The following is an 18,293-nucleotide window of genomic DNA, read 5'->3' as shown; positions in this document are numbered from 1 at the left end:
TTTACCATTAAAGATTTTACTGCGTTCCTAACATGCCTTTAAAGTGCATGTTATACCAGTATCAAGATGACTCTTAATAATCATTCATTTATTTATTTAAGTCTTGAAAATCATTGGAGTTTCACTCATTTGGAATGATGTCGAGATACCTACACAATATAACATAATATAATACACAATTCAAAAGACAATACCCAGTGAAACCATTTGCACACTGAGGTGAAGTGGTTTGAGATCATCGTAAAGGGGTAGTGAGAGTGTTGATCTTCAGAGTGACTTATTCACTGAGCACAAAACCTAAAAGCATATTTTCCAAATCTGGATTGGACTGGGTCATCAACCTTTAAAGGGGCACTCCTCCAATTTTACACCTAAAGATCAGCTAACTTGTCAGTGGAAGTACTAGTGAGCCTTTGAGAACAACTGTATAGTGCCTTCAGTAGCATCAATTTATTATGTGTTATTTATTTTTGCCACTAAATCACAGTTAAATCACTGTAAGTATAATGAGTATTTTTGTTAAATAAAGGACATTTCAAACTGATCAAAATGAAGCACAAACAGATAAAACTAAAAATAACTGATAACAGTAAACTAAACTCTCCCTTTACTATGGCAAAACTGGCTGCAGGAAAAAACTGGACATCACCTCTGTCCAACCAGAGTGACGAGCCATTTGGGTTAAATATAGCTGCATGTGTCAATGTGTGGCAATCTACAATACATCAACGAGATTAATTTGTTGTTATTTTAATATTTGAGAGTACTTTAGATCTGACTCTTTCTGGTTTTGTTTTGATGCCACTGCGATTCAGTGCTGTAAAAACAAAACAAGAATTAGTTCAAGAGGGTTAATACGGTTAATAAGAACTTTCAAAAGAAACCTGCACAGGAGTGAACATAAAGAGATCAAATGGTCAAAAGGCCAAAAGCATTTATTAAGCAATTAAAGTTAATAGAGTGACTTGGCACCAAAAAGAACCTGCCTGACAAGTTTTACACACAGAGGCCTTAAAGCAAGGGAAACGTCTAGAGTTTTCAGTTATATATGTAGCTATTAAATGCTGTTTGCAGTTGTTGAATTGAATCATGTATAAAAAGAGAGGATAACCTCTTACAACCAAACCTTTGATCTGTTTGTGTGTGTACCTGTGCTAGACCCCAGCCTGCTCCATGCTGTACTGCAGGTCAGGGGGCTTGTAGCTAAGGAGCATGTCACTGGTGCAGGAGGAGGGATAGCAGGCTGCCGCATGAAGCTCCCCTTCCACATCACACACTGCATGAGGAAGGCACATCTTTTAGTGATATGGACAAAGAAAATCCACATAGTGTTTCATGCATTTTCATGTCGCGTATTGACCTGACTCTTCCCGCTGGTGCAGCTGCTGGCTTCCTGTCAGTGATGTCTGGCTGAGAATGTCTGACATACGAGCGGAGCTTAATGCCTTCCCAGCCAAAAGGCTCATTCCAGACATGGGCTCTGCCTGGTCCTGAACAGAAAGTGAAAAACAGTTTTAGAATAAAATTTAACGAGCAGCTTCTAGCAGCCGTGATGACTCAGAACTTGAGTATGGATGATTGGATATGCTTATAGCGCACTGATGCCTCCAAAAACCATCCAAATGAAGATTTGCATGGTTTTTGAACTTGCATGCTATATAGACTTTCACTCACATAGGCATCGTCACAGGTTTGGATGGTGTGGTGGCGCTGTAGCTGTCCACGGGACCTATAGGCGTCACCCTGGGGACCTCGTGAATAGCCCACACCATTATGATCAGGCACCTCCATGGCCTGCCCTGGGGGTCTGCACTCTACGTGCTCAGATTCTGATAGAAAACAGTGGGTAAATACTGTGTATACAATTTTTAGAAACAGCTCTGATGCTTAACTTAAAATTGAGTTCTTTCAATGAAAACCAGCAACACAAAGGTGAAAGGAAACAAAATAATGTCAAAACACCAGAGGTTTGTAACAGCTGTGTCAACAGGTCTCACCTCTAGTTGCAGGAGCACTCCTTATGTAGCCGCCATGCCTGTGTGTAGGGGAGCTGTAGGGTGGGGTGCCTCCTCGGGGAGGCCCTAGGAGCTCATGAGCTTCTCCTGCCTTGGCCAGCAGGCCCTCGTGTGGGTGGTGGTAGCCAGCTGGCACCTCATCTTCCTCCATGCTCTCCGAGTGAGGTATGCTGGGGCAAGGTGCCTGGGCTGGGTGCTGCTGCGGCTGGACCTCCGGGGTTCGGATCTGGAGGAGGTGGAGGTAGTGCTGGCCTCCGGGAGCACCTTGTGGCGCCGGTGGCTCCAAGCTCTCACCCTGGCTCAGCTGGTGGAGAAGCAGCATCTCGCCATACTCTTGAGTTGGACCGCTGGGTTGTGTTGGGGGTGCTGGGCATGGGCGGGGGCTGTGCCTCTTCAGCAGGGCAGCCAGGTCTTGAGGGGGCAGCCTAGGATCGGCGTGGCCTGTTAAGGAGTGGCGGGGGGACAGGAGGCCCTGTAGGGTGGGAGTGACGTGCTGCTGTGGGGGGCGGTAGTCCAAAGGAGTTGGGGAAAGCAGGGCCTGCTGTAGTGTAGAGGGGGTGCCATAGCTGCCAGTCCCCACCGCCCCACTCTGGTAACCCTCCAGGCTGGGGACTTTGAGGGAGGTTCCCTGCAGGTAGGGGCTGAAAGAGCCGACCAGCCCGGAGGCGCCCCGGGAGGCGGCGGCATCGCCAGAGAAGAGGTGGGGATTGAACTGGGCCTGTTCATAGCCTGATGTGAAGCGGCCGAGGCTGCGACTGGATAGGAAGAGGGAATGCAGAGGATAATTAGCTGCCTGTTGTCTAACAGCAACATGCTCCCAAATCCTTTTAGGGTGCAAGTACATCACCTAGCTTTCAACAATCTACAGGAGGCCTTCATTAAATCACTGCACAAAGACAGCCTAGCAACCACTCAGGTTGGGCCCAGGTTCAAGTGTTCACGTAGAAGTGTAAAGACACTTCCAATGGATACATTTTGATTCGTGTATTTGTAGATTGTTACATGTTCTCTCAGTGAAGGCAGTCCTGGTTACAGGGGACTGTTTATGGGATGATTATATCTGGGGTCACAGGATGACTTATCTGGGACATCTACATACACTGTACTTCTGAAAACACATCCAACCACTCACCCAGCTACTCTGAGGCGGAGAATTTGTTGAGGATGTCATCTCAGGCAGAGTCGATGTAGGAATTTTGTTAATTTTCAATACTGGTAACAAAGTCTCTTTCCTACTATGAAAATGATCACTGGTACAAAAATTTACTGTACGTTTGACTTTCTTTGGCTAAATAAAACATATTTGAATAAATAATGTCCTTATTGTCTGCCCCCTTTATACATAAAATCTCTGGCCTGAGTAACAGTTTTACTGTCTGAAGCTTCAAAATACAATTAAAAAAAAAAAAGAAAATCAGTGGACATGGCAGAAATGTAAAACTCAAAACAGTGAGAAACATACAATAAAAAACATAAAAATACACCAAATAGCATGCAGGTGTCTGTTCAGGGTGGTGAGGTCATGGAGAGTAATTAAACAAAAATGAAAACATGAAGATGGAAGGAGACGACACAGAAACAGTCCAGTGGTATTGTTGGGAAGGTTTGCAGCCATCAGGGGACGTGGTGACGGGATGGGTGGGGTCACCTGTGCATCTCGGCGTTGTCTGCGCTCAGCTGCTTCCCGAGGACTCTGTGTCCCCCTGGCGTGGACAGAAAGCCGCCCTGTCTCTGTGCCCCACCTCCCAGCTCCACTTCCTGCACTTGAATGGTCACCTGAACAAACAGTCAATGTTGATAATCGTTATTGATCACCACCTTTGAATAACTTTAAGTTGCAACTGATGTCACCACCAATTAAAATTTTATTCAGAGCAAAATAGGTTGAAAAGTATTTAATAATTATGACCCTTAGTCAGAGCAAAGAGAGTTATGATAATACAATACATATCATACAGCAGAGACACAAATGACTTTAACTGGCTCTTTGGAGTCACCTGTTGTTGTTGTGGTACACCCTGTGCTAATGGGACGGCGGAGCGGGCAGACGGTGCTTGTTGATTGGTCGGTAGAGTCACTCGAGGCAGGCCTGTGGGAGGTGGGCTGCCACCCTGGCCCTGGTAGAGCGCTGGAGCACCGTGCTGGTACGCCACTGGTGATGGACCTCCTAGGAGAGGAGAGGAGTTATGGCCAAAGTTACTGAAAGCTGATATTATCATACAAGTTTTCCTTGATTCCCCAAAATCCCCCTAGGAATGAGAATGAATTGTCATGACAAGGGAAAAATTACGAAAATTTAACCAAAACAAGTTCAAAGCATAGATTCAGTCATGAACCCTTGCTTATTTTTCTTTCCTAGGCTTTCCTAGTTTAGCTGGTCTTCGTTCTATCTTTTTAGACTTGCTAAGAGAGGTGCCAACTAAATTTCTCTTACTACTCATTGGTCTCGACTGGCATCATAAGTTATGGTGCCATTACAATAAGTCAATAAAATCTGTTTTTATCTCCACATAGTAATCACAAGTTATTGTGTTCTTGATGACCGACATGTTTACTCACCTGCTGCCCCTGTTTGCACTTAAAAAAAACAACATTTTCATTGATTCAACATAAACTACGTCCTCTAGAACATTATTCATAACACAATGTCAAAAATGAACTAATGTCAGATGTTGTGTTTGTATAGAGATGACAAAACCCAGTGTGTAATCAAGAGTTAAAATCCTAAAACACTGAGCCAGCTATTCTGAATCCTGAAGTCTATTTAAAAATTACATAACTACACAAAATAAAAATGTAATTAGTGGTAATCAACAATGAAAAAACAAATGTATGGCTAAAAAATGACTTCACATTTAAATACACTACTGCACCTACACCGGTTACAATCCGTATTTAAGCACTCTAGCAATGGTATTACTAACCATGCCCTTGCATTATGCCTGCAGAGCCAGGCGGAGGGCTCTGATTGGGCTGTCTGAAGAGGTGGTTGCTGGGATGTGTTGGCGGAGGGCTGGAGGGCTGGATACGCAACCTGAGGGAGGACAGGACAGAGTAGGAGAGGAGAAGAGAGAGATACGACAATGATGTAACACTTCAGTCGATAGCGCTGCACCACAGTATCAAGTTCATTGTTCACCGTTCAATAGCTGATGAGTAATATGTGCATGCGTGCGTGTGTGTGTTCACCTCTGGAGCTGGTGGGTTAGGTGACTAGGCTGGCTCTCTCCATGGCCTAAAGACAGACCCTGCAGGTAAAGAAAGATTAAATTTTACTCCAAGCTTCAATAGAACATGATGTAAATGTGGTAATGACTCTGTTAGGCTGACGGCGTCAGATGATGCAAGCTGAAACATTAAGAGTGTGTGTCTCCAATAAAGGACTCAAGCTGGGGAGACAAATGAGGCCACAATGCAGGATATCAAAGCCTCAGGTAAACCAAATCAACAGCACTTTCTATGAAGCTTATATCTGTGCTTTACAGATTCCAGCAGAGTTTAAAATAATACATGAATAATATGGTAACGTATGACTTGCTGTAAGCTTTCGTGATACAATGATGATCACAATGCTTTAAAAGGCCAAGCATCACAGCTTAACCTCTCCTGCATCAAGTGTTGCAAGCATCATGATGCTTTCTTTGTCGAGTGTACTTTGGTCTTGTTATGACACCTGGATTTGCTGGTGGAGGATTTGTTGCTCTTGCTGGTAGAGGACATGCTGCTGCTGGGTGTGCTCCAGGAGTCGCTCATCCTGCGGGGCAGCATACATTTTCTGGAGCTGCTCACACTCCTATTGGGAACACAGATGTGGACATGTGTGCAAATACTGAATATTTCAAATTTAATTGCCAACAGAGGAAGTCATTTCAATTACCTAAAAAATGACAAAAACTGGAGGGCAATAAGTTAGATCCAGAAAAGCATCCCACACTATAAAAAAAAGTGATCAAACAGTGGCTGCTGAGTTTTTCTAACTTCATCAGGGACAGCTGATGAAAAAACTAGAATTGCTGCCCCGCAGTTTTATGCCTCCAATAACCAGCCAAGTTGCAGGAAATATGGTCACAATCGCCCCTTCCTGAGTTACAGCATTAAATAATAGAAGAAGTGTTTCTGCAAACATTATGATAACACAGTGAAGTTGGCCTTTAACTATTTGGACGTAAAACATCATCACCTCACTTAATCCTTTGAGACTGACATTTGAATTAAACTGTATAATATGAATTCAGTTATGGCCAGTTATGTGAGGCCACAGTGACCTTGACCAGTAAATCCTGATCAGTGCATCCTTGAGTCCAAATGAATGTCTGTGCCAAATTTGAACAAATTCCCTCAAGGTCTTGAGATATCACATTCAAGAGGCCAAAACTATGTTTTGTGACATCACAGTGACCGTGAACTTTGACCTTTGACCACCAAAATCTAATCAGTTCATCTTAATAAAATAATAAAAATCCACTGGGTTTCAAAATTGAATTTATAATTCTTATCTTCCAGCTGATTTCTCAACATAAAATAATCTATCAACCATCAATAAGTCATCAATTCATCAGCAGTAAGTGCTATTATGTAACCTTTGCATACTATTGTTTACAGGATTTGAAAGCAATCCCCATCTTGCTAGTAGTTCCTGCTGCAGCAAATCTCGCCACTAACCATTCTACTATGTATAATTAGTTCATGATGTTTAGTGTGTTCAGAGGCAACACTTTCAGCTACTTACCTTAACACCATGCATCATCACGTGGCTGATTGTTAGCCTAATGGTGCTGGAACGGCATGAACAACCCAGGTGCGCACATACAGTGAAGCTAATGCTTTGGCTAATGATACTGATCACATTGAGTTAACGCAACTAATTCTCCTGCAAATGCTAAAAGCACATCTTTTCACAGAATTTAAGTATGAACCAGTTTCCTGCTACATGCAAGTGAGATTTGGAAAAGTACTGTCTCTAAGCACTCTGTGAAGTCCAGATTTATGAAAACAACAGACTTGCCAGCTTGTGTGACCAACTACATCACATATCATATACTCTAAAGGTCATATAATCGTCCCGGTGCTCATTTAACCCCAGTTTCTTCCCATTTTTTCAGGGGTCTTAACCTGGGTGTAGGTCATGTATGTTAACCCCTCCTCCAGCCTTGTTAACCCTCTTAACACTTGAGCGTTAAGATAATCCCAGCATGTCAGTGCATGCCTAAGATAAGGCACCCATTGTGAACATGATGATTATCTCTCTCCCTACCTACGCCTCTTACTGAGTGAGGTAATCTCATTGCAGTGTCACTGCGAATGATGTGATGTCTAAAGAAGCATCTAGACGTTTTCTCATGTGAAAGACCATGTTTGACCCCACCTTGAGAAATTCTCTTCACTCTGCATCAGGTCTACAGTCTAAATTTTAACAGCATTTTAGTAACAATGCTCAGACTGTCAAACACAGAAAAAAAATCCCTGCTTTGCTGAATCTGCTGTCTGTGTGGCTAGAATAAAATGTCTATTTTTTCTCCTTTTAATCCAAAAGTGCGCCAGCAAAATGAATCCAGGGCATCTCTTGGTGATCGGATTATTTGAAAACCTCAAATAAATCAGAATGGACAAGGATGAAATTTAACCATGGCAAGCTCACTGGTCCTATTCAGGTTTTTCTTGATTAGCTTTTTATTGTGGCTTGTCCGCTTCTGCTCTGCACTGCAGAGACCAGACGAGATGAGCATGATCGAGCATGATCAGGCAGAATGCAACAGTCAACCAATGGGGGTCTTATCACACTGGTCCACCTTAAGCAACTAACTGCTATTAAACTATCTGCTGCATTACAGAGTTTAAATCCTCTCATACAGCACAGATTTGCAGTGCTGGGGATCCTAGTTTGTATCCCCAAGAGAGTCAAAATTGCATCAGAATAGCTGCAGTGTATAACCACTTCTGCACTTTTTGCCTTCAGTGCCAAATGTGTTGCATCACTGTTTAGAAGTCATACTTCTGTGAGCAGCTGAAAAGGCAGAGGGGTTAGAGAGAAGCAGAGTGCAGTTGAGAGAGGAACTTCTGAATTCTCAACACCTGGTGAGGTAATTGTTGAGTCACTGGTATTAATCAATAACCCTACCTTCCAAAGAAACAATGCTTTATTTTCTCCTACAGACACTGAAGAAAGAGGAACTCTATATCTTTTCATAAAGCTAAGCAAGCAAGAAATTATGTGTTTATTGCTGTTATAGTATTAAAATCTCATAGAATGATTTCTAAAAATGGGAACTTTATTTCAATGCAAGATTGTCTACATCTAAAGATATGCAGGCATAAACACATGCCAAATACATCTAACACGAGCATAACATGAGTCAGGAACATTGGCCAATTAATTAATAAGGATAAATTCATTTTTTCCTATTTCATTACCATCGGCTACTTGTTTATTTTTCCCCCTGGTATGTCTTGATATTGAGTAGAGTGATGTACCTGCTTGAGTTGCTTAATGAGGCTGCTATTCTCTAGTTGAGCCTTGAAGGCCTGGATGGTGGCGGCGCCATCAGAGAACCGTCTAACAGGTGAGAAGCGCTCCATGGGGAGATGAAGGGTGTTACAGTCCTTATAGCTGGATCTGAGAAAGGGCACCACAAGGAGCAGACACAAACACGTGTACACAAATACGCACGCACACACACACGCACGCACGCACACGAAGACACAATAGGACATAAAACAGACACAGTGAAACACACATGAGATATAAATACATAACAAGCATGAGCTCTTCAAACTTACACAAAATATTACAAGTTTAAGTATCTGACAGTGAAACACTGAACGTGTAGAAAACATTCGGACCTCAAAATTCAGACAACTCATATGACAAATGAATCCATCATTGTCCAAACAATTTCATTTATGCTGTCAATCATGACAAAATAATGATCAGTTTAAGAGAAGTTACATCAAATACATACCATTGTAAATGGAAGTTCATCTAAGGAATTCTTCTTGAGGATTTTTTCTACAGATAAGCTCTTTCCTCAACTTACTTAGACTCTGTGCAGTGCTTTGAAGATAAATGAGTTTTCACTGGTCATTAAAGGGCACATAAACACTACTTGTTGGCACTTGCTTCATGGAAAACTAAATTACTGGACAAGATGGATAGATGACAGCTGTCATTTTCAACAAGAATTTTTCTTCAAAAAAATGGGTCACCTGAAAACACAGTCTCAAAAAAGTACTCCAGGAACAAGGATATGGTTCTAACTTTACACATCAATTCTACCTCAAAAGAGCATGCTTTATTTAACAACTGGCACAAATTTACTCTTCTCATGCCCTATTTGAGATAAGAGGTCCTGCCTACCACTGCATCTAAATAAAAAGAGTTGAGCTTGAAGAAAAAGTCAACTGAAGTCAGAGGGACATGATACTAACGGGGGGACAACAGCTGGAATTACAACGTGGACAACACAAAAACACCAAAAAATATGGCCACTACTGGAGACAAAATACACATATAATAATTTAGCTTTGAGGGGTCTGCTAAATCTTTGGCATGAACCTGTCACACCCCTGCTCTTTCCAGGTTTGTGGGGAAGAAAGAGTTATTTTGAAACACGGTTTACTGATGTGGAGGGATGTCTGCCCTGTGCCACACCCTCCGCCTCCGATGCCACTATTGACCAAAAATACCCTCCTTCTTTGGAAGGTGCACAACCTTCACCAAGTACAGCAATGTGTGTGTGTGAGATCAGATGTGTGTGAGGGAGAGAGACAGAGGGTTATGCTTGGTACGCCCCTCATGTAATGTGTGGGTCTGTGTGTTTGTGTGTGTTTGTGCGTATACAGCTCGGAGCGGGCGTCTCCCCTCACCGGGTGTGTGTGTCGGGGGCCCAGCCCGCCCTCTGGCGGGGGCCCTGGGGCCGCTGTGACTCTGCCGAGGGCTCGCCATGCGATGTGCTCATGAGCGCGTGCGTCGTGTGCCGCTTGGAGCGGTTCGCCAGGTACCTGGGCCGCAGGGAGGGGGGAGGACGGGGGTGAGGGTGGGAGACAGGAAGCAGCGCTGGTCAGCTCTCTGTCCTCATTGGCTAATGGAGACGGGGGGGAAGGCCCACCCCTTCCCACCTCTGCCAATGGGTGCCATCATTCATATCATCTTAGCCAATCAGAAAAACAAAGTAAAATTACACCACAGATGGATGTTAAAAAGCTTATGGGTATCCCACAGCCCCCAGCTTCCAATTTAAGGACTGGACTGGCTGCCATTTATCATCACTGATTTTGCAAGCTTCAGAGTTAGCAAAGCTGTGTGAGAAAGAGTGAGAAAGTCGGGAGGATAATTTTGCACTTGCTGAAATGAGAGAGATAAAGAAGGTCTTGGCCAAAGAGTTTGAGAGATAGGAGGGCTGGATTTGGTGGCAGATTCAGTTTGGAATTGTGGCAGAAGGCACTTGCGCGATGGAGAAAGGAGGAGAGATGGGATAAGCACCACAGCAGAGTGGCCACCTCCCGTGGGAAAAAGCAGAGCAGCCTCAAGGCACTCACTCCCAGCAACCCAGGACACCAGCGAAGTTTACAGAGGCTGCTGTCTGAAGAGGACCAGCTGGGAACCCCTAACCTTATTTTGGAAGCCTCTAAATTCCCTCTGGTTCTGGTGTTTATTCTATTTGTTTTTTGTTTGTTTTTATTTGTTTTTTTTCCACATCTCTGCCACTCTAAAATCTGCAGACGATGCATTTGGTAAAAAAATTCTGAGTATGTTCTGCATGATACTGGCCTGATGTATTTACGGCCTGTAAAAGGTTTGTTTACATAGAAAGTCATGATGCAGATGTGTACTCAGAGAAGCTAAATCCTTAACGCAACACTCATAGAGAACCCATTGACCTACAGGCACAGGCTAGGGGCCTTCCAGAAGATCCAGTTTAGGCAGCACCTCTGTATAGTGTATCCCATCACCAAAAACCGTCACCGTGGGTTACCTCTGTACCGCCTCTTGGTCTGGCTCTCCGTCTGAACCCTCCTCATCCACCGGAGCTACTGCAGGGATAGGGTGCTGAGAGAGGCAAAGAGTTTACTGATCAGCACTCCCACATTTTAAATGTTGGGAGAAACAAATTGCACTTAGGCCAAAATTCAGATCTTCTGGAGTAACATCTATACTCACTGGGCTGGCAACAAGTGGTGAGGGCCCCCGTGGCCTCTTGAGGAGCTGAGCATGTAGTTGAATGTTAGCCCCGCCGTCGGAAGCTCTTCGACCCAGAGGCCCCATGCCGTTGAGCAGTTGCAGAGTAGGTGGCTGCAGCAACGACTGCTCCTGGAGGATCAGCAGACACAAGTTGTCAAATTGGAGAGGAAAATCAATAAAGCTGAAATTTATACCCTACTAATGCCAATTGAAAGACCCCTCCCCCTGTCTAAACCAACTCACTGTACCTTGTACTCCAGCTGCTGTGTGGGCTGCAGGCTCTGTGTGGGCATGAGTGTGTGCATTTGGCCCATAGTGGGGGCCAGTGGGGGGAAAGGAGGCTGGGGCACTGCACCGCGTGGGAAACCTGGTGGCAGTTTCTGGAGGTCTTCCTGCATCTCTGTCCTGTGGTGGGAGGAGACAGAATGACAGGAAGCAGACAATTGTTTTGGTTATATGCTAGAACCTTTAGTAACCATTAGATAATGCCTTACTTGGGATAGATTTAAATGCACCTTAGAAAACCCTCCACTGTCCCCGTATCAACAAACTTAGTGTAAGCTGTTTTCAGCCCTTTATCAGTTTGCTTCTCTCCTACTCTGTGCCACATATATATACATATTTTAATACAGATGAATTCCCACTGAAGTTGTTCTTATTGACATGATTTTCTGTTTCTGTTGTCAGACAAGGGAACAACTATGAAATAGTCACTGAAACGCAGCCCATTAAGAATACCTGTTAACCGACACTCACTTCCACACCAGTGTCAAGCTGCTGCTCTGCACTGCTAAAATCCTGATTTTTAGAACCATGACATTGTCTGTGCTGTGATTTCAGCTATAATTACTTGTACAATGATCACTCACATCAGCACAGAGAGTATGCCTGTGTTGCTATGTGCTTTTTTGGGAAAGAGTCGCTAAAGTGGCCAGCAATCTTGGTTTATTTAGCGACAAAGGCGTTTTAAGTTGGCAACACCGCTCGTTCACGCCAAATTATTTTGAAAGACCAACGACCAGCGGTGTAACCTTATCACTCAGTCACGCGGCATTCAGCTGACCAGTGGCATAACATCAGTCAGTCAGTCACATTTGTGTTCACTGGCTGACCCCCTGTTGCGGTCCAGCCAAAGAAAAGTACTTAGGTGACGACTTTTTTTTTTTTTTTTTTTTTTTTTTTTACACACAGGACAAAGACCTGACTGTCACCTGATTTTACAAACTGGATAGCTGACAGTTACAGAGTAAAAGTATTACTTTTTTAATACTGTAGCAACAACAGAAATCACTATAGATTGGAGAGTTGGGTATTTCTGTGTTACCTTTGGTCTGGTACCCCCACAGTGTGCCGCCTCATTGAAAGGTAGCGAGCCATAGCCTCAGGAGATGGCTCCTCTCCTTCATCACTGTCCAGTGCCATGCTGCCATCCGGCTAAACAACAAATACACACACATATATGGTCATTAGTAATGGACTTTGGAAGTATGTGTTGCAGGCAATGTATCTAAAGAGAGTATACATTTTTAAGAGTATTTCATTTCTAATACACATGCAAAATACAGGTCTTCTATTAAAATCCCTGCTGCAATGCAGTGATCTGACACATTCTTGTGTTTCAAAGCATTTGTGAGTCAGCTTCAAGGCTCTGTGTGTGTACATCCATGTGTGACTCTGTGCATCTGGGCACGGTCTGTGAGATGAATTCTGGATTATACTAACAGTAGTAAACTGTACTAGTACACTGTAAATAATAGGCAGACACCCAGTAGCTACTACTATGCAAATCATCAAATGTATGAAGAGCGAATGTTGCTCTATTGACTGACTTGTGTTGCAAAGAAATGTTAAAAGCAGTTGATGTTAAAGCCAGGGTTGGGATTTCAACTTGATGAACAAACTGATCTGAATGATCCTAGCTTGCTTATCAGGCATGCTCACAGCTGGCTACACACACTGTCAAGGGTGGTGCAACCACGGGGACGCCAGCGTTGACTCACCTCAACAATCTGGTTCTCTGGGTTGATGAGTTGGACATGGGGAACGGTCATGCTAACAGGATTACCCTGTGGATCTGTCTGCTGGGCGCACAAACACAAACACACACACACACACACACGAGCACGCACGCACACACACACACACACACACACACACAGGTCAAACAGGTCATGTGAGGACAGCACTTATTTTCTAACAATCTTCTTAGTGCAGTGGGATTGGCAGATGAGGGTTAAAGCCAATCAATTCCATTCAGTGGACAAACATGATGACTACTGTAGGTTGGACTGATAAGACAGTCATGTGAAACACTAAACTCTTCAGTGGAGACCATCAAAGAAAAAGCCCAATGCTTCTTTAATACATAAAGAGTGAAGAAATCCGTCCATAGGGGCACTCAACAAATTCACTGTTCTCTCACAATCAATACATGATGTTAGATCCTCAACAGGGGTGGACCACATGACCTTTTTTTTACACTGAAATAAAGGTGCCTTGTCATTTGTGATCTGACAGACCACAAATATACCAGCCAGACTGGGAATTACATTACACACAAGAATTTCCATCTTGCTGACTTCACCTTTTACATCTTAACCCACATGAAGAAAGTTACTCAAAATGAGTCCTGAACAAAACTCTGACGCCAAATCCTGGTCTCTAGATTACACAATTTGGAAAATAAAAAAGTAGTTCAAACGGAGTTGAAAAATAGTACTTATTATCCTACACACATTATTGGTATTTAGAGAGAAACTGTAAAATACAATTGACAAAAAAAAGGCAGACAAACAAAACTTCAAGTTGTTTAATATACTATATGGTGCAGTGCAGCTGGAAACTAAAACTATAGTGTAGGTGCCCATATGAACAAAACAAGCTACCAGAAAGAGGAGGTCAAATAAAATACATAACAGTTGGAAGAGATAACCACAGAATAACGCCGCACCAGCTGTCATGCCCGTCAGTGAAGCCTTAAGCCTATTAGGGCAAAGTTCTGTCTTCACAGGGGTGATTCCCAGCTGGAGGAGAGAAACTGTAACGCCTGACTCAGAAAACTGCAGCTGCCTTGCTCCCGCAAGTTTTAATATTTTAAGACATGGTGACATTCTGCACCGCCGACGAAAATTTCTAACCATTGTCCAGCATGCACCGTGTTAAGTCCGCGCTGCGCAGTGTTGCATTAAGTTAAATGAGCCTATTGCCTGTATGTAAACTGGAGGTGTAATAGAGATCTTCAGCTGTTGTGGGAAGTGGATCTCTGGCACTTGTGTATATTTATCACAGTGATAATAATCACGGTATTGCAAAATCCACGTCATGGCAGAACGTGACACTAGTGACAGTGACAGAACCAGTATATCACCCACCTCTGAGCCACAAAGAATTGACTTGTACAGAAAAATTTATTGTCAGTAAATACAGATACACAAGTCATCAGTAAACTACACGTAGTGTTAAGACAATGCTGTGACCCACTGGCTCTAGAAACTGTGTTTACGGTTATTAAAACTTGTCACAGAACAAACCAAACTCTCCACATTACAATCAAAATGTGTCAAAATTGACACACCAGCCTCTGTCATATAATGACAATAGCAATGAACAATGACTCACCTGTACAGCATTAAGGGGATAGCTAATGGAGCGCGGCGTAGGCTGGGCAACACGCAGGGTCTTGTGTTTCTTGAGGCGGTCAGCCAGTAGACTGTAGATGGCACTGTAGTGATCATATGCATCTGTTTGTAAGGACTTGAGTGGAAAAAAGAGGAGGAAAATAAGTTGTTGAGCTGACTGACAGAAGACAGAGCTTAAATAAATCGACTAAAGTCTGCTGTGTTTTTGTGTCCCACCTGAAGTGTGCGCTCTCGGTCCAGGCCCATCTCAGACATGGCTATCAGCACCTGCTCGTTGATGAGCTCTGTGTCTCTCTCCGTCTTCACCTGCTCACACTCCGCTATCAACTGGAAAGGAGAAGAAATGGGGAGTCAGATGTATCCCCCGTTTCCAGTCTTCCAGAGCTAACTGGCGGCTGTCTGATTGGTGGTACCAATCTTCTCATCTTTCTCTACCGTTATTTGAGTGAATTTCTATTTAATTTTTGCTTTAACTGCTCAAAAGTCATCTTTGCACACTCAAGCTGACAAGTGGTCGCTATCATCAAATTCTACCAACAGTAACAAAGGAATATACCATGGGCAGCATGTAAATAATACAGTTATCCAACACTGAAGAGGAAAATGAGGCAGGTGAAGAATTACATCCCCGAAGATATCTACTATTCAATACTTCTAGGTGGGTCTTACCCGGTCAAAGTCTGGGTCTGGGTCTCCTTGTCTCATCCACTTATTCTTGCAGATCTGCTCCATGGTCAACCTTCTGCTTGGCTCCAGAACTAACATGTGTCTGATCAAGTACTCACAGTCTGCAGGAACACACAAAAATATAACACTACTTTTAACACAATACATAAGGTATATAGTAAATGAAAGAATACTTGCAAAGACACCGTAAAAATTACAAGCAATGGTGCTTACCTGTTTAATTAGTGTGAAAAACACTATTTTTATATAGTTCTCTTCATTATGTTCGCAGTTTTTTATGTTCAAAAGGTCAAAAAATAATGAAAACATACTGTACCTAGTCTGCATTTTGTTATGACATTGACATGACATTTCTTTTAATCAGATGCTCACCTTTTGTAGACTCAAATGCTGACTGGTAGCAGAGAACAGTACCGAGTATAGAGAACAGTTGTTGCAACTAATCACGATTCACAATTTTATTTTATTTTTTTTACCCACTTTACTGCGAATCTGCTTGTTCAGTCAATTGCATGAACTCTTTCTTTCTTTTTTTCCAGTTTTGCAGGAGTGATTTTAATTAATGTTTAAATTCTTTTTTCCAGTGTAATATTGTGCCACTGTGGGAATCCACTAACTTAAGCCACTGTCAAAAGCTACTGTTTAATAGAGTGTTTAATACCAAAGAAATCTATTTTTGGTCGAGTGTTCTTCCGAAATTGCTTGACCCTTAGATGCAAACAAAGCTAGAGAGGGTTTAGGCTGGAGGAGAGGGTGGTCAGACACTGGACTGAGGCAATCAGTGTTGACAGAAGTCTTACCTGTGGACATGAAGAAGGGGATACGGAACTTGCCACTGAGGACACGTGCCCGCAAATTTTGTAGAGTGCTGCCATCGAAAGGCAAGGCGCCGCACACCAACACATATAACACCACACCTAAGCTCTGTAGAAAAGACAGCAGAGACAAACTATGAGTACATGGTTTGTAGACAGCGTTCAACAAATAATTATTTTAATTAGAAATTCATCCAGAGTTGGGGACTATATTTTAAAACAATGAGCTTTTCTGGGCTCATTCAGTTTTCTTCTTTCTTTCTGGGAAGTTCAAACCAGTGAGCTACAACCTGTATTGTTGTTAAGCAAGACCTAATGAACACCTTAAAGTCCACTCACCCATATATCTACTTTCGGTCCGTCATACTCCTTGCCCTCAAAGAGTTCCGGTGCAGCATAGGGAGGGCTGCCACACCATGTCTTCAACAACTGGCCTCGAGAAAACAGGTTACTGAAGCCAAAATCTGACAGGGGGGAGAACTTTATTCAATCTCATCACTTTCCTCAACAGTGTAAATGAGTTAATTCAATCAAATGAGGAAAAAAGCTCCAAAAGCACATGTTGACACTTGCCTGCACCCTCTCACCAAGACTGCCCAAACACACTAAATTAAGTTACTCACCCATACACTCTTAAGCGCAAACACACACACACACACACACACAAACCTGCAATTTTGATGTTGAGGTTGTGGTCCAGGAGCAGATTCTCCGCCTTCAAGTCACGGTGGACGATGTTACGACAGTGACAGAAATGGACCGCTGCCACAATCTGCTTGAACTTCTTTCTGGCGTCCTTTTCTGCCATACGCCCATGAGCCACCAGGTGGTCTACAAGCACGCACATGCATGCACACACACACACACACACACACACACACAAAGAACAGTTTCGAGATTTATGGTGCTCAAGCGCAGTATGTCCACTGTGTTCAGTACACTGGCTCTTCTGCTGGTTTTGTTATATTGATAGCCAGCTTTCCCAGCAGACTGACTAGTTGAATATACATTAAGTGAAGCTTCAGAGAGGGACACCTAAACACAGATGGTGGGGGTAATAGAGTATTTTTACATACCATATATGAAAAATAAATCTGTGAAAAATATATACCGCAAATAACAATTACGTATTGTGATTGGCCAGTGAGCCCAGTCCCTTTGTTGTGCTGTAATAAACATCTCTACTATGAAAAGCATTGCTGTGTGCATTTGGCATTGGTTTAACCCTAACCAATCCTGAATCTTCATGCCTAAACCTAACCTTAACTGGGGATTTTTCATGGCAGGGGTTCTAATTACATCATAACACTCCTATAATTTTTGTCAATCAAGGTGGAGGGAAAAAAAAAAATCTCTTACAACCAAAATTCTGATTGTATTTAGATTATTTATTTAGCAACATTTCAAGACATTTTAAAGACGAGTGGCTTTAAATGTTTTGAAGAAAGTTTTTATTGAATTTTGCATATTTTGACACCAATCAAAACTCAAAAGGAACCAGAAACACAAAAAACAAACAAACACAGAGGCAGTAACAAAAAAGGGAATCCACAACAAGCACATCCCTTACCGAATATCTCTCCACCGCTGGCGTACTCCGTGACCAGATAGATCATCCTCTCCGTCTCCATCACCTAAAGACATAAACAAATGATAACAACCAGGACCTACAGATCATCAGACAGACCAACATCTAGTGTTGGGCGGTTCACCTGTTACACAACAGAATGAGTAAGCATTGTTTGGCATAGAAACAGCAGGATTTATATAGAACAGAAAGCTGTCAGTGTAGTGTTTAATATATGTATCTTTAAGGATTAAACTTCAAAATTAAAAGTCTAATGATAATATATTCCTGTGATTAAGTGGCAAATTAGATTGGATTGTGTTTAAAATACTGGGATGTGTTTCAGACAAGATGCTGGACAATTTGGCTTGTGGAAGGCTGGTTTGGTGTCCC

At 42.8% G+C, this 18,293-nt stretch overlaps 2 protein-coding genes across 7 annotated transcripts in view; one reads left to right on the top strand and one right to left on the bottom strand.

Annotated features, from left to right (window-relative positions):
* Positions 1-18,293, top strand: part of LOC139614355 (apolipoprotein A-I-like) — a 385,012-nt gene that overhangs the window by 314,679 nt on the left and 52,040 nt on the right. The window lies entirely within an intron of this gene.
* sik3 (SIK family kinase 3) overlaps positions 1-18,293 on the bottom strand; it is a 33,012-nt gene that overhangs the window by 3,823 nt on the left and 10,896 nt on the right. The window contains exons 3-25 of one of the 3 annotated variants that reach the window (XM_071471496.1): positions 17,904-17,967; positions 17,003-17,164; positions 16,673-16,797; positions 16,319-16,442; positions 15,501-15,619; positions 15,048-15,158; positions 14,812-14,946; positions 13,194-13,274; positions 12,518-12,627; positions 11,442-11,598; positions 11,173-11,322; positions 10,988-11,061; positions 9,879-10,013; positions 8,487-8,628; positions 5,689-5,808; positions 5,205-5,263; positions 4,940-5,049; positions 4,013-4,182; positions 3,664-3,791; positions 1,998-2,770; positions 1,675-1,829; positions 1,361-1,490; positions 1,150-1,276 (exon numbers count right to left, since the gene is read on the bottom strand). In XM_071471496.1, coding sequence (XP_071327597.1) covers positions 1,155-1,276; positions 1,361-1,490; positions 1,675-1,829; positions 1,998-2,770; positions 3,664-3,791; positions 4,013-4,182; positions 4,940-5,049; positions 5,205-5,263; positions 5,689-5,808; positions 8,487-8,628; positions 9,879-10,013; positions 10,988-11,061; positions 11,173-11,322; positions 11,442-11,598; positions 12,518-12,627; positions 13,194-13,274; positions 14,812-14,946; positions 15,048-15,158; positions 15,501-15,619; positions 16,319-16,442; positions 16,673-16,797; positions 17,003-17,164; positions 17,904-17,967 — 3,456 coding nt within the window. In that variant the 3' untranslated portion in view covers positions 1,150-1,154. The remainder of the gene's footprint in view (positions 1-1,149; positions 1,277-1,360; positions 1,491-1,674; positions 1,830-1,997; positions 2,771-3,663; positions 3,792-4,012; positions 4,183-4,939; positions 5,050-5,204; positions 5,264-5,688; positions 5,809-8,486; positions 8,629-9,878; positions 10,014-10,987; positions 11,062-11,172; positions 11,323-11,441; positions 11,599-12,517; positions 12,628-13,193; positions 13,275-14,811; positions 14,947-15,047; positions 15,159-15,500; positions 15,620-16,318; positions 16,443-16,672; positions 16,798-17,002; positions 17,165-17,903; positions 17,968-18,293) is intronic. The other 2 variants (XM_071471497.1, XM_071471499.1) reach the window with 2 other exon arrangements.

This window comes from Trachinotus anak, unplaced genomic scaffold, assembly GCF_046630095.1.
Source record: "Trachinotus anak isolate AG129_WGS33_773 ecotype Australia unplaced genomic scaffold, CSIRO_AGI_Tana_v1 ptg000034l, whole genome shotgun sequence".
NCBI lineage: Eukaryota > Metazoa > Chordata > Actinopteri > Carangiformes > Carangidae > Trachinotus > Trachinotus anak.
The sequence above is the reverse complement of the archived record's forward strand: the minus strand, read 5'-3'. Positions and strand labels throughout refer to the sequence as shown.